Source organism: Prunus avium, chromosome 6 (assembly GCF_965620075.1).
Source record: "Prunus avium chromosome 6, drPruAviu1.hap1.1, whole genome shotgun sequence".
NCBI classification, from domain to species: domain Eukaryota; kingdom Viridiplantae; phylum Streptophyta; class Magnoliopsida; order Rosales; family Rosaceae; genus Prunus; species Prunus avium.
In genome coordinates, this window is record NC_142289.1 from 30837928 (window position 1) to 30851388 (window position 13461).

The 13461-nt window shown below is 40.0% G+C and overlaps 2 protein-coding genes across 2 annotated transcripts; both read left to right on the top strand.

The window, feature by feature from the left end:
* Nucleotides 1-750: 750 nt before the first annotated feature.
* On the top strand, nt 751-1388 carry LOC148294032 (uncharacterized). Its single transcript, XM_088254698.1, has 2 exons — nt 751-804; nt 945-1388. Exons 1-2 carry the CDS (start codon nt 751-753, stop codon nt 1386-1388), a joined length of 498 nt encoding a protein of 165 aa, XP_088110824.1.
* A 927-nt stretch (nt 1389-2315) lies between these two features.
* LOC110773065 (uncharacterized) lies at nt 2316-12895 on the top strand. The gene is made up of 3 exons (XM_088254699.1): nt 2316-3297; nt 11913-12054; nt 12469-12895. Exons 1-3 carry the CDS (start codon nt 2316-2318, stop codon nt 12893-12895), a joined length of 1551 nt encoding a protein of 516 aa, XP_088110825.1.
* The last annotated feature ends 566 nt before the right edge of the window (nt 12896-13461 follow it).

Here is a 13461-nt window from a genome sequence, read left to right on the forward strand (position 1 = left end):
TGGGATAAATTAAATGGATATAATAAAAGGAGATCAGAATTCAGAATGATACAAGTTAATTATCCCCCTTTGACCAAAGAAAAAAAGAAAAGTGAATTATCTCCCTGGCATGATGAAGTTAATTTCCACTAGATTGGGCCTAGAAGTTTTTTAATAGCCAGATGAAGGGCCTACTATGTACTAAAATTCCTTATACTAGAATTGGGCCTAAGGATATGGGAAAGGAGGGTGGAGGAAGAAATTGGTGTATGATGGCTCTGCAAATTGCTTTCTTTAAATTTGGCATTGGCAAGGCGACTGCAGATCAATCTCTGTAATTTTATGAGCCATTTAAATTACTTATACATTAGTGTTTATTGTTATGCATTTTATATTTTTATCATTTGATAAAGAGATTAATAAAAAATAATAATTAAATGTAGTGTTAAAAGGGCCAAATTATTCATGACTGCTGCTATACTAACTAAATACGTTTTTTTTTAATCAAATTTTTAAACACCTAAATGATATGATAGTAAAACAAAAAAAATTAATCAAAGAGAAATATTTCATTAATTTCGCTGCAAAGACACATGAGTTACAATTAGAAAACTAGAAAACAGAGGTGCAACAACTAAAGTGCCCTTGTTCAAACCTTGCCATAAAAAAACCCCCAAAGAAGGAAAATCCGATCAAGGAAAGAGAGTAACACCACACCTCAAGTAACCCATGCTCAAGAGCCCCTTTCCCTATCACCCGCCAGCATTGGCAATGGCAGTAACCAACTTGGTTGGTGAAGTTCCCAGAAAAACCGACCATGCTCGCGTAAGCCATATTGAGCCAAAGACTGAGCAGCTCTATTCCCCGCCTTGGTTGGAAAATCACATCAATACAGTATTTGATTTATACATTGAGCTCCGTATATAATTAGTAAATATGTCTGTTTATCTATTCTTCATCATTAGACGATAACATTGGCTAGCTTCTGCCTAGAGATTGTATCAGCTGTGTTTGAACAGATCTCCTCCCCAAGAAAGCCCCACTTTGCACTTGTTGCTATGTTGTTGGCTATTCTAGCTCTGCTCACTTGCCTCGCGGAGCTCTTTCTCAAGGCCAGAAAGGCAGGAGGCCGATTGGTGGGGAGGTGGGGAATTCCGCCCTGGTTTTATCATCCACCTCCTCGTAACAGGCTTTTCGGTACTTTCTCTGATGTTTTGGGACTACTTAGTGCCTTCTTTCAATTGGCTTTCTCCATAGCTCAGTATGCTTTCCTCAGTAGGCATGTTGACAATCCTATCAAACTGTGCTTTTGGCCCTTCCTCTTCGTCTTCTGTGTGGTGGGTTCGATCCTAATTCAGAGTCGAAGAAACACTGAAGATAATCACGACACTGGTGAACAGAGTGCCTAATTAGACTGTAATTAAAGGGATGAAACATGGGCACTGGCCATGTTGTTTTGTTTTAAGTTGTATGCTCGTTTTGTGTTACTCCCGTAACCTTTGGCTTTAGTTTTAAAGCGCAATCAGAAATGCAGAAACTGTTTATCATCTACTGAACTCACCAACAACAGGTGGTCTCTGGGTGGCACGGCTGTGGCTTATGCTCAGATCTGGGTCAGGATCTAGTGAGAACGCTTATGTGAGAACATAACATGAGAATACCGTTGGATCCAATCTAACGGCTGTATGAAAAGCAATTGTAAGTGTAAGTGTTGTTGACGTGAGTCTCCTAATTAATCAAGGAGAATTATTTCCTTGATTAATTAAGGGATTTACTTTCCCATTCCATTTAGTTGACAAATCTGTGTATAATTAGGAGATACTTTCCTAATTCCTGATAGTATCTTATTCCTTGTAAAGCACTCTGTAAACCTATATATATACCTCCTTATGGAGAAGAATAAATAATCTGAACATATTGAAAACCCATATTCATATTTTAGCATGGTATCAGAGCAATCGATCCTAGGTTGTCTCTAAATCCTCGTATTGAATTTCTCGAACCCATATCCTCGTATCCTGAATCCCTGAATCCTGAAACCTGAATCCCGAAACCCTGAATCCTGAAACTCTGAATCCTGAATCCCTGAATCCCTCGTATCCTGAATCCCTGAATCCTGAATCCTGAATCCTGAATCCTGAATCCCGAAACCCTGAATCCTGCAACTCTGAATCCTGAATCCCGAAACCCCAAACACACCCCGAAACCCTCAAAAACTCTGAATCCCTGAATCCTGAATCCTGAATCCCGGTACCCTGAATCCTGAAACTCTGACCCCTGAATCCCTAAAACCCTAAAACACACCCCGAAACCCAACCTCTTTTCCTTCTGCTGCCATGGATATCGTTTCCCAAACCACCGAATCCACTTCCTCATCCCCCCAAATTGTTACTATTCATAGTGACAACGCTCCGTTTCCTACCGGCATCACCTTGACCGAGACCAATTATGCCTTATGGTCTCAGGTCATGGAGTTACGTATTGCTAGTCGCGAAAAATTGGGGTACCTCACCGGCGACACTCCGCAGCCCCCTAAGTCCTCCTCCACTTACAACCAATGGTGTACGGCGAACTTTCGGGTCAAAGGGTGGCTCATCGACTCCATGTCTCCAGACTTAATGGGTCGGTTCATCCGTTTTAGTACCGCCAAGGAAATCTGGGATGCCGTGAAGAAAACCTACTTTGATGGGGGGGATGAAACTTTTCTGTTTGATCTTAATAAACGGGCGTTCACCATTAAACAGAATGGTGCTCCCGTCCACAAATACTACAGCCAACTGCAGACCATCTTTCAGGAGATTGATCATCGCACCCCGAATCGCATGCACTGTGACGCCGACATCACTGAGCGCCAGACTGAACTGGATCGTCTTCGTGTTCACCTTTTCCTTGCCGGGCTCGATCCTCAGTTTGATCAAGTCCGGGGGGAGATCCTACGCAAAGACCCCAAATTGGATCTTGACCAAACTTTTGCATATGTACGTCGCGAAGCTCAACAACGACTGATCATGGCCAGTACTCCAGACACTGCGGTTCTGGCCACTCAACGTCCGAGGGGCCCTCCACCCTCTACCGGTGGCGCTTCTCAGACTCAGAACACAAGCTCTCGTCCAGAAACCAAATGCACTCATTGTGGTGGAAACAAACATAATCGTGCTCGCTGTTATGAACTAATTGGGTACCCGGATTGGTGGGACCACTCCAAAGCTCCTCGCAAGAATAGGAGCACCTCCCTTCACACCTCTTCCGTCACGGATCCTGTCCGTCCTGCTGCTCCACCTGCACCGGCTCCTGCCTCTACCTCTGTAGCCACATCAGGTACCCAAGGTTATGTTTTGCATAGTTCCTCAAAGAAACACACATGGGTCATTGACACCGGAGCCACTGATCACATGACCTTTGATCCGGGACAAATTATTTTTCATACACCGCCTTCTCAATCGGTGGTGTCTAATGCCAATGGTACCCCCTCCCCGGTGATTGGGGAGGGTTCCCTCTCTCTCTCTAACTCCCTCACTTTGGATTCTGTGTTGATTGTTCCATCCTTACATCATAATCTCTTGTCTGTTGCCCAAATTACTACGGCTTTGAATTGCACTGTAACCTTTTGGCCTACTCATTGTGTTTTTCAGGACATTCTCAGCAGCAAGACGATTGGTTGTGGTACTAGGAGGGGCAAACTCTACTATTTGGACCTGGCATCTGACAGTGAAGCCATCCTCAGTCAAGCTTACAAAATTGGGGGGACGAGTGTTGAGAAGAAAACTTCCGAAGTATGGTTATGGCATCGCCGTCTTGGACATGCTTCGTTTGGATATTTACAGAAGCTATTTCCTTCATTATTTTCATATTTAGAGAGTTCTAGTTTTAAGTGTGACATTTGTGAACTGGCCAAGAGCCATCGTGTTCCCTTTCCCTTAAGTTCCAATAAAAGTTTAATTCCTTTTTCCCCTGTTCATTCTGATGTTTGGGGCCCTTCTAAAATTACCACTCCCGGGGGAGCTAGATGGTTTGTCACGTTCATTGATGATTGCACACGCATGACCTGGGTTTCCCTTCTCAAAACTAAAGGGGAAGTCAGTTCCAAGTTTCAACAGTTTTATCACATGGTGGAGACACAATTTCATACCCGAATTCAGGTTCTTCGGTCTGACAATGGCGGGGAATTTCTCAACCATGATCTTAATGAGTTCTTCCAAGCTCACGGTATCATCCATCAACGCTCATGCCCGTCCACTCCTCAACAGAATGGTGTGGCTGAACGAAAGAATCGACACTTACTGGAAGTAGTTCGTGCATCCCTCTTTGGTGCAAATATGCCTCGGTCTTTTTGGGACGAAGCCATCCTTTCTGCGGCTTACCTTATCAATCGGATTCCCTCTAGTATCCTCCAATTCCGAACCCCCCTTCAAACACTCCAACACCATAGCCAAATACCTCCCACCCAAAACCTGGAACCCCGCATATTTGGTTGTGTGGTCTTTGTCCACTTACATGATCACCAACGCGGCAAATTAGATCCCCGTGCCGACAAGTGTGTGTTCATTGGGTATGCACCTCATCAGAAAGGTTACCGGTGTTATCATCCGCCGAGTCAGAAAGTATATACTTCCATGGATGTTGCGTTCCGGGAACAGGAGAGCTATTTTTTGGATGCCCCGGAGGATCCTTCTCACATTTCTGAATTTTTTACTCCAGCCATTTTTCCAGATTCGTTCCAGACTCAGAAAGACCGGTCGTCGATCTACAGCGACCGGTCGCCCGACGAAAACGACCGGTCGCCAGATGAAAACGACCGGTCGCAAACGACTCTGCCTGAAAGCGACCGGTCGCCAGATGAAAACGACCGGTCGCAAACGACTCTGCCTGAAAGCGACCGGTCGCCAGATGAAAACGACCGGTCGCCCACGACTCTGCCTGAAAACGACCGGTCGCCTGACCCTGACGACCGGTCGCTCCCCCCAGTTTTTGCTGAAATTGTTCCGCTTCAGTCCGATCCCAGCCATCACACTCAGGAGGAGAGAATTGAAGAGTTTATGCCCGCTTCAGAAAATTCTTCAGCTCCAGTACCACACCAATCATCTGCTGAGGACGTCATTCAGGTAACTTCTCTACCTGAAACTGATAACATTAATGAAATAACTGATTGCATTTCAGAAGGCGCAGAGCCTACATATCAGATTCCAAAAAGGAAGAATCGTGGTAAACCCCCAGTACACTACGAAGCAGATATTAATGCAAAGGGGAAATATCCCATCAACAATTATGTATCTCTCACCAGATTATCTGAGTCACGGGTACACTTTGTGAAGCAGTTAGCCGAAATACCTGTTCCCAACAGTGTAACTGAAGCACTAGAAGATCAAAAATGGAAAGAAGCCATGAATGAAGAAATGCGAGCTCTCCAGAAGAATGGCACATGGGAACTCGTGCCATTACCTCATGGAAAGAAGACAGTGGGATGCAAATGGATCTATACTGTGAAACTCAAGGCAGATGGATCTGTTGAAAGATATAAAGCTAGATTGGTGGCAACGGGATACACACAGAGATATGGGATAGACTACCAAGAAACCTTTGCCCCAGTAGCCAAGATCAAAACTATCAGAATCCTCCTGTCTCTAGCAGCAAATCTCGATTGGCCATTACATCAGTTTGATGTAAAAAATGCATTCTTACATGGAGACCTGGAAGAAGAAGTATATATGGACTTACCACCAGGATGTAACTTCACTCATGACAAAGGGAATCAAGTTTGCAAGCTCAAAAAGTCATTGTATGGGTTAAAGCAGTCTCCCAGGGCATGGTTTGGTAGATTCACTAAATCCATGAAGTTTTTTGGATATACACAGAGTAATGCGGATCACACTTTGTTCCTGAAGCGTGATGGAAAGAAACTTACCGCACTGATTGTTTATGTGGATGACATAGTTGTGACTGGAAACGACACAGGAGAGCAATTGAAACTACAGAAGTATTTGTCTCAGGAATTTGAGATGAAGGATTTAGGTGATCTGAAGTACTTTCTTGGAATTGAAGTAGCAAGGTCCGCAAATGGTATATTTCTGTCACAGAGGAAATATGTATTGGATCTACTTGCTGAAACAGGATTGCTTGGATGTAAGCCTGCTGACACACCAATCGAGATGAATCACAAGTTGTGTGAAGGTATGGATCAAGAACCAACCAATAAGGAACAGTACCAACGCCTTGTTGGAAGGTTAATATATTTAGCCCACACAAGACCAGATATTGCATATGCTGTGAGTGTGGTTAGTCAGTTTATGCATTCACCCAGTGTGTCTCATAGGAATGCAGTTGATCGAATCTTAAGGTATTTAAAGTTAACCCCTGGAAAAGGATTAATGTTCTCAAAAAATAGAGATCTTGAAGTTGTGGGATATACATATGCTGATTGGGCTGGATCCATTACTGACAGACGCTCTACTTCAGGCTACTTCACCTTCGTGGGAGGTAATCTAGTAACTTGGCGGAGTAAAAAACAAAATGTGGTTTCTCGGTCTAGTGCAGAAGCAGAGTATCGAGGAATGGCTCATGGAGTTTGTGAATTGCTATGGATCAGAAGACTCTTGACAGAACTGGGTTTCAAGCCAGGAAAGCCAATGGAGTTGCATTGTGACAACAAGTCAGCGATTGATATTGCCCATAATCCAGTTCAACATAATCGAACCAAACATGTTGAGGTGGATAGACATTTTATCAAAGAAAAAATTGAGAAGAAGATCATCCGGCTACCATTCGTAAGATCAGAAGATCAATTAGCTGATATCTTAACCAAAGCTGTTTGTAGCAGAGTGTTTTATGACTCACTTACCAAGTTGGGCATTGGTGACGTATATGCACCAACTTGAGGAGGAGTGTTGACGTGAGTCTCCTAATTAATCAAGGAGAATTATTTCCTTGATTAATTAAGGGATTTACTTTCCCATTCCATTTAGTTGACAAATCTGTGTATAATTAGGAGATACTTTCCTAATTCCTGATAGTATCTTATTCCTTGTAAAGCACTCTGTAAACCTATATATATACCTCCTTATGGAGAAGAATAAATAATCTGAACATATTGAAAACCCATATTCATATTTTAGCAAGTGTTGTATTAGAACGAGGCCTTCTTCTCTCTTCTCCCTCCAATACTCTCTTCTCCCTCCAAAACGTCCCCTCCAAAACAGACATCCCCTTCAATGAGGAGGCCATTTTTTTCATGACTGCTGCTATACTAACTAAACACGTTTTTTTTTAAATCAAATTTTTAAACACCTAAATGATATGATAGTAAAAAAAAATTTAATCAAAGAGAAATATTTCATTAATTTCGCTGCAAAGACATATGAGTTACAATTAGAAAACTAGAAAACAGAGGTGCAACAACTAAAGTGCCCTTGTTCAAACCTTGCCATAAAAAACTCCCAAAGAAGGAAAATCCGATCAAGGTAAGAGAGTAACACCACACCTCTAGTCGATAACATTGGACAATAGTAACCTCCAGTCTACGTCACTGTGCGACAATGAACTTTGATTAGTGTATGACAATGAACTCTGATCAATATCATTGTACGACAATGATATCTAGTCCATGTCAACGTTGCATGAATTGATAAAAGCGATTCATTTAGCAAAGAGAATATAAAAGCTACAATGAAAAATGTGTAAAAGTTACATGAATTGATAAAGTGATTCGAGAAACTTCCATTAGTAAATAATTTTTTGTTTGTTAAGACAACTACACGGGCAGCCATTCATAAATTTCTCATATCACATCTTAAAAGGAAAATTGGGTGCATGCCGATGGGTTTATTCAAATCTTTGGGGAAAAACAAATAACAGTTGAGGAGCATCTATAAATCCTTCATTGTCTACTGTTCGGTTATCAGTGGCCAAGTTGCCATTGTGTGAGATTCTGTTTTCTTCATTATTGATTATAAAAATAAATAAATAAATTCTATTATAAATGTAGTTATCTTGATAAGATAGAATTATATATGTATAGTTGTTTTACGTTTTATAATACCATTTCAATATTTACATGTATGTTATTCCATTAAATCTTTATATATAATTAACTAGCTCTTAAGTGGATGTGTTGTTTCGCTTTATTAAGTTACTTTTTCCTTGTCAACAAACCATGACTTGGAATTAGCATGTGGAGCTTTCACATGCATTCTTAGCAATAGAATTTTGGTGAAGCAACACGTAGGAATTCATCTTAACTTGAGGTGGCTTGTCTATATTGATTCTTTTGACACATGCACACATACAAGCACTTAATTATTAAATATAGTAGATATTTATGATACTTGGAGGATAAGTAGATTCTATTCTTGGAGAATAAGTATGCATGTTCTCTTCTAGTATAAATAGGTCACTCCGTTGCTTCTTATTTGAAAACACAAACACTTGGTATTTGAGGTTGCACACAACGCATGCAAAGTAATAGTTCTTGAGAGGGACGGAGAAAGAGAGGAAGAAGGTAAAGGAAGAAAGAAGGCTAGTAGGGATAGAATTTCTGGAGGAGTTAGAGGTCCTAACTTGTGTGTTTTCTTAACTTGGAATTAGCTTTGAAAACGAGGTAGGGATTTCTTGGGAGGCCTTTACGGGGATTGATTTAATTAAATTTCGTGAACACAATATTATGCATGATATTATTATTATTGATATTGGATGTTGAAGTGTTGTTAATTATCTATATTATTTTATTAATATTGACATGATCATATATTATCGGTGATGGCTGGAATTCTTGGGTTGATGGAAAATAGGGTAATGGAAATAGTCTTTTGTGTAGTTGAGTCTAACTCTTGGCAGGTACCAGGTCTCAGGGATCCCACAGTGCACATGATTTTATTGGGTGATTCGGGACTGGCGAAAGGGAGTTAGACAAGATGACTAACAAAAGGGGAATTATGGGATGATTGAAATGGGTGTTAGTTCATATAAATGGGCATCCGGGACCAAGTGGTATAAGCATGGTATGGGACGTGCAGGTCTGCTTGTCCAGTTATATGAATTAACGGGATTAGATGAAGAGCATTCATTCATGCATTATTCTTAATTATATGATATTTGGCTGTGTGATTGCATGTCACTTAATTTAGTTATATCAATCTACTGTGGTAAGGTCTCATGTCCCTACTGAGCGGTGGTTGCTCATCCCTCACTCTGTTTAATTTTTCAGATGAATTAGTGAGCAAGACAAGGACTAAACCAGTTGAGGATGAATTAGATGAGAGTGATAGAGCTTTATTTATTATTTGTAAAATTGTAAGATTTTTGAAACTATTTTTATAACAGAAGTTTATTTTAAACCCTTCTTTGTATTTCTTTTTATTTTTATTTTACTCACGCACCGGGCGCGGGGTTTCCGCCTACCCCCGGGTCCGGGGCGTGACAAAATGGTATCAGAGCATAGGGATTAGACACCCTTGGGAACTGTGGTCTAGTATTAGTACAAAATAAGTTTGAATTAGGGGCATAACTTATTATAGTAGATTAAGTGTTAGTAGGAAGTACCCATAAATTTTTCTCTGATTCTATTAAGTTTTCATTTTAAATTTCGAGGACGAAATTTCTTTAAGGAGGGTAGATTGTGAGATTCTGTTTTCTTCATTATTGATTATAAAAATAAATAAATAAATTCTATTATAAATGTAGTTATCTTGATAAGATAGAATTATATATGTATAGTTGTTTTACGTTTTATAATACCATTTCAATATTTACATGTATGTTATTCCATTAAATCTTTATATATAATTAACTAGCTCTTAAGTGGATGTGTTGTTTCGCTTTATTAAGTTACTTTTTCCTTGTCAACAAACCATGACTTGGAATTAGCATGTGGAGCTTTCACATGCATTCTTAGCAATAGAATTTTGGTGAAGCAACACGTAGGAATTCATCTTAACTTGAGGTGGCTTGTCTATATTGATTCTTTTGACACATGCACACATACAAGCACTTAATTATTAAATATAGTAGATATTTATGATACTTGGAGGATAAGTAGATTCTATTCTTGGAGAATAAGTATGCATGTTCTCTTCTAGTATAAATAGGTCACTCCGTTGCTTCTTATTTGAAAACACAAACACTTGGTATTTGAGGTTGCACACAACGCATGCAAAGTAATAGTTCTTGAGAGGGACGGAGAAAGAGAGGAAGAAGGTAAAGGAAGAAAGAAGGCTAGTAGGGATAGAATTTCTGGAGGAGTTAGAGGTCCTAACTTGTGTGTTTTCTTAACTTGGAATTAGCTTTGAAAACGAGGTAGGGATTTCTTGGAGAACCTTTACGGAGATTGATTTAATTAAATTCTGTGAGCATTACATTATACGTGGTACTGTTTGATTGACGTTTCTTGTATTGGGTGTTAATATTCTCTTAACTATTTGAGCAATGTTGGAGCATTGGTGATATTTTGAATAGCTACATTGTTGTGGGATATATGGATATGTGAAATGCATACTTATATCATGTCATGGAAATTAGTTAGAGATGTTGGTTGGAGATAATAATGATGGAAAAGAGGGTAATGGATATAGTCTTTTGTGTAGTTGAGTCTAACTCTTGGCAGGTACCAGGTCTCAGGGATCCCACAGTGCACATGGTTTTTATTGGGTGATTCGGGACTGGCGAAAGGGAGTTAGACAAGATGACTAACAAAAGGGGAATTATGGGATGATTGAAATGGGTGTTAGTTCATATAAATGGGCATCCGGGACCAAGTGGTATAAGCATGGTATGGGACGTGCAGGTCTGCTTGTCCAGTTATATGAATTAACGGGATTAGATGAAGAGCATTCATTCATGCATTATTCTTAATTATATGATATTTGGCTGTGTGATTGCATGTCACTTAATTTAGTTATATCAATCTACTGTGGTAAGGTCTCATGTCCCTACTGAGCGGTGGTTGCTCATCCCTCACTCTGTTTAATTTTTCAGATGAATTAGTGAGCAAGACAAGGACTAAACCAGTTGAGGATGAATTAGATGAGAGTGATAGAGCTTTATTTATTATTTGTAAAATTGTAAGATTTTTGAAACTATTTTTATAACAGAAGTTTATTTTAAACCCTTCTTTGTATTTCTTTTTATTTTTATTTTACTCACGCACCGGGCGCGGGGTTTCCGCCTACCCCGGGTCCGGGGCGTGACACATTGTCAACTGCTCAAAATATTCATATTATACAATACATGCTTGCTGGAAAATCCAAATGATGCAGGTTATTGATACAGTATATAAGGTGAGGTTTTAACTTCATATAATTCCATTGTCGTGCTAGAATCTTAGTTATAAGATTAATCAAATGATTAAGATTTCTTTATATGAGTGGGTGAGTCAAGATCTTATTTATATGAGTGGGTGTGAGTAAAAAAAACCACTCATGTTTAGAATTGAAAATATAAAAATGTGTCAACTAAACAAAAATATAATAATACGACTTAACAAAGGAAAATAATTATTTAGCAAAAAGAATATAAAAGTTACAATGAAAAATGGCGAAAAGTTACATGAATTGATAACGCGGTCCCAGAAAATTCCATTAGATTAAATGTTTTTTTAAAAAAATTTACTTACCTTTGGTTGCTTTTGAATGGCAGCCATTAGATTTGATTTGGAATCAACTCTCAGCCGTTCGCGGAGTCTTTGTTTTTGGTCAATCCAGCCCGGAGTCTATGCTTGTAAAAACCTGCTTCCTGGTCCTGGAAGGTTGCACGTGGTTTCCGTCACACACGCTTTCCTGTCGTGTGGGGCGCGTTGGAAAGGTGTATAATTTGTGCATAATTTCTGTTTAAAGACTGGGTGAACCAAAGAGTTTATAAAAACACCAAACTTCCTTCCGGTCCAGAGTCTGAGTAAACAATTGTTTGGGTCTTTTTCTATATTTTGTATATCTGAAATGAGGATACAGACTTGCAATGGGGATGGCCTAAGACGGAGATGGCCATGGTGAAGGCGCCTGGTCCTTTCTACAAGTTTTCGGGTCCGCAGAAGGACTCTTCTAAGTTAATACGGCGAACCAAGGGGAAGAAGAAGTCGGATGAATTTGGATAGTTTTGGAGCGAGGCCTCTTTTCCCCAACACACCCACTTTCCATAGAGATGATGGTATTATTCGTTTCCCTAACAGTATCGTTAACAGTATTCATCTCTTTCGATTTGTTTGCTGGAAACTACATAATCCCTTACGACAACTTTTTCCTCCTCATTCCATCGAAAACCTCCTAGATTTTCCTCCTCATTCCATCGAAAACCTCCTAGATTTTTCTCCTCCTTCCGTCGAAAACCTCCTAGATTTTCCTCTCCCTAACATTTCACTTCCGCGTTTGTCTGACTATTTTTGCGTCATTTGCCTGAGTATTTGGATCATGAGGGCAACAATCAGATTCAGATTCATCATCCAAGGCAAATTAGGGAAAACGGAGCTAATGTTTCTGTTTCAGCACAGTGGATGTTTTTACTGGCTAGCCTCTGCCTAGAGATTGTATCAGCTGTGTTTGAACAGGTCTCCTCCCCAAGAAAGCCCCACTTTGCACTTGTTGCTATGTTGTTGGCTATTCTAGCTCTGCTCACTTGCATCGCGGAGCTCTTTCTCAAGGCCAGAAAGGAAAGAGTCCGATTGGTGAGGAGGAGGGGAATGCCGCCCTTGTTTTATCATCCACCTCCTCGTAACAGGCTTTTCGGTACTTTCTCTGATGTCTTTGGACTACTTGGAGCCTTCTTTCAATTGGCTTTCTCCATAGTTCAGTATGCTTACCTCAGTAGGCATGTTGACAATCCTATCAGAGTGTGCTTTTGGCCCTTCCTCTTGATCTTCTGTGTGTCGGGTTCGATCCTTATTCGGAATCGAAGAAACACAGAAGATAATCACGACACTGGTGAACATAGTGCTTAATTAGACTGTAATTAAAGGGATGAAACATGGGCACTGGCCATGTTGTTATTGTTCCCATTTTGTTTTTAGTTGTATGCTCGTTTTCTGTTGTAACCTTTGGCTTTGGTTTTAAAGCGCAATCAGAAATGCAAAAACTGATGATGTGCTATATATGTTCAAATTAAGTTGGTTTTTTAGAATCTCTGTTTATCATCTACTCAACTCACCAACAACGATCTTAATTTCACTTTCTTCCAGCCACCTTGGGAACCTACATTTTTCTTGTGCACAGCTTGCACTATTACTTTTCTTTTCTTTTCTTCCTAGAAAACTTTTCACTTTTGCTTAAGAGCTGCTACTTTAGCTTTAATTGATCTAATCTTTTCATAACTGTAGTTTATAGTGTAAGCTTTGTAAGTCTGGTGTAGGGTTGGGGACGGTCTGGTTTGGTTCGGTTTTTACTTTACACTGGAATTGAAATCAATACCATTCAACTAGTGGTGATTTGGTCCGGTTTAAATCGGTTCCGGTGTGGTTTTCTATTTTGGACCATATTTTTAGGGAGCTGATTTTCCCACTCCCCTTTT

Excerpts from the sequence above, each read along its gene's own strand:
- LOC110773065 (XM_088254699.1), top strand. The coding sequence starts at position 2,316 with ATGGATATCGTTTCCCAAACCACCGAATCCACTTCCTCATCCCCCCAA. Across the intron at positions 3,298-11,912 it reads TACCTCTGTAGCCACATCAG|ACTTGCAATGGGGATGGCCT; the intron begins GTACCCAAGGTT and ends ATGAGGATACAG. Across the intron at positions 12,055-12,468 it reads AAGTCGGATGAATTTGGATA|CCTCTGCCTAGAGATTGTAT; the intron begins GTTTTGGAGCGA and ends TTTACTGGCTAG.
- LOC148294032 (XM_088254698.1), top strand. The coding sequence starts at position 751 with ATGGCAGTAACCAACTTGGTTGGTGAAGTTCCCAGAAAAACCGACCAT. Across the intron at positions 805-944 it reads GAAAAACCGACCATGCTCGC|ACGATAACATTGGCTAGCTT; the intron begins GTAAGCCATATT and ends CTTCATCATTAG.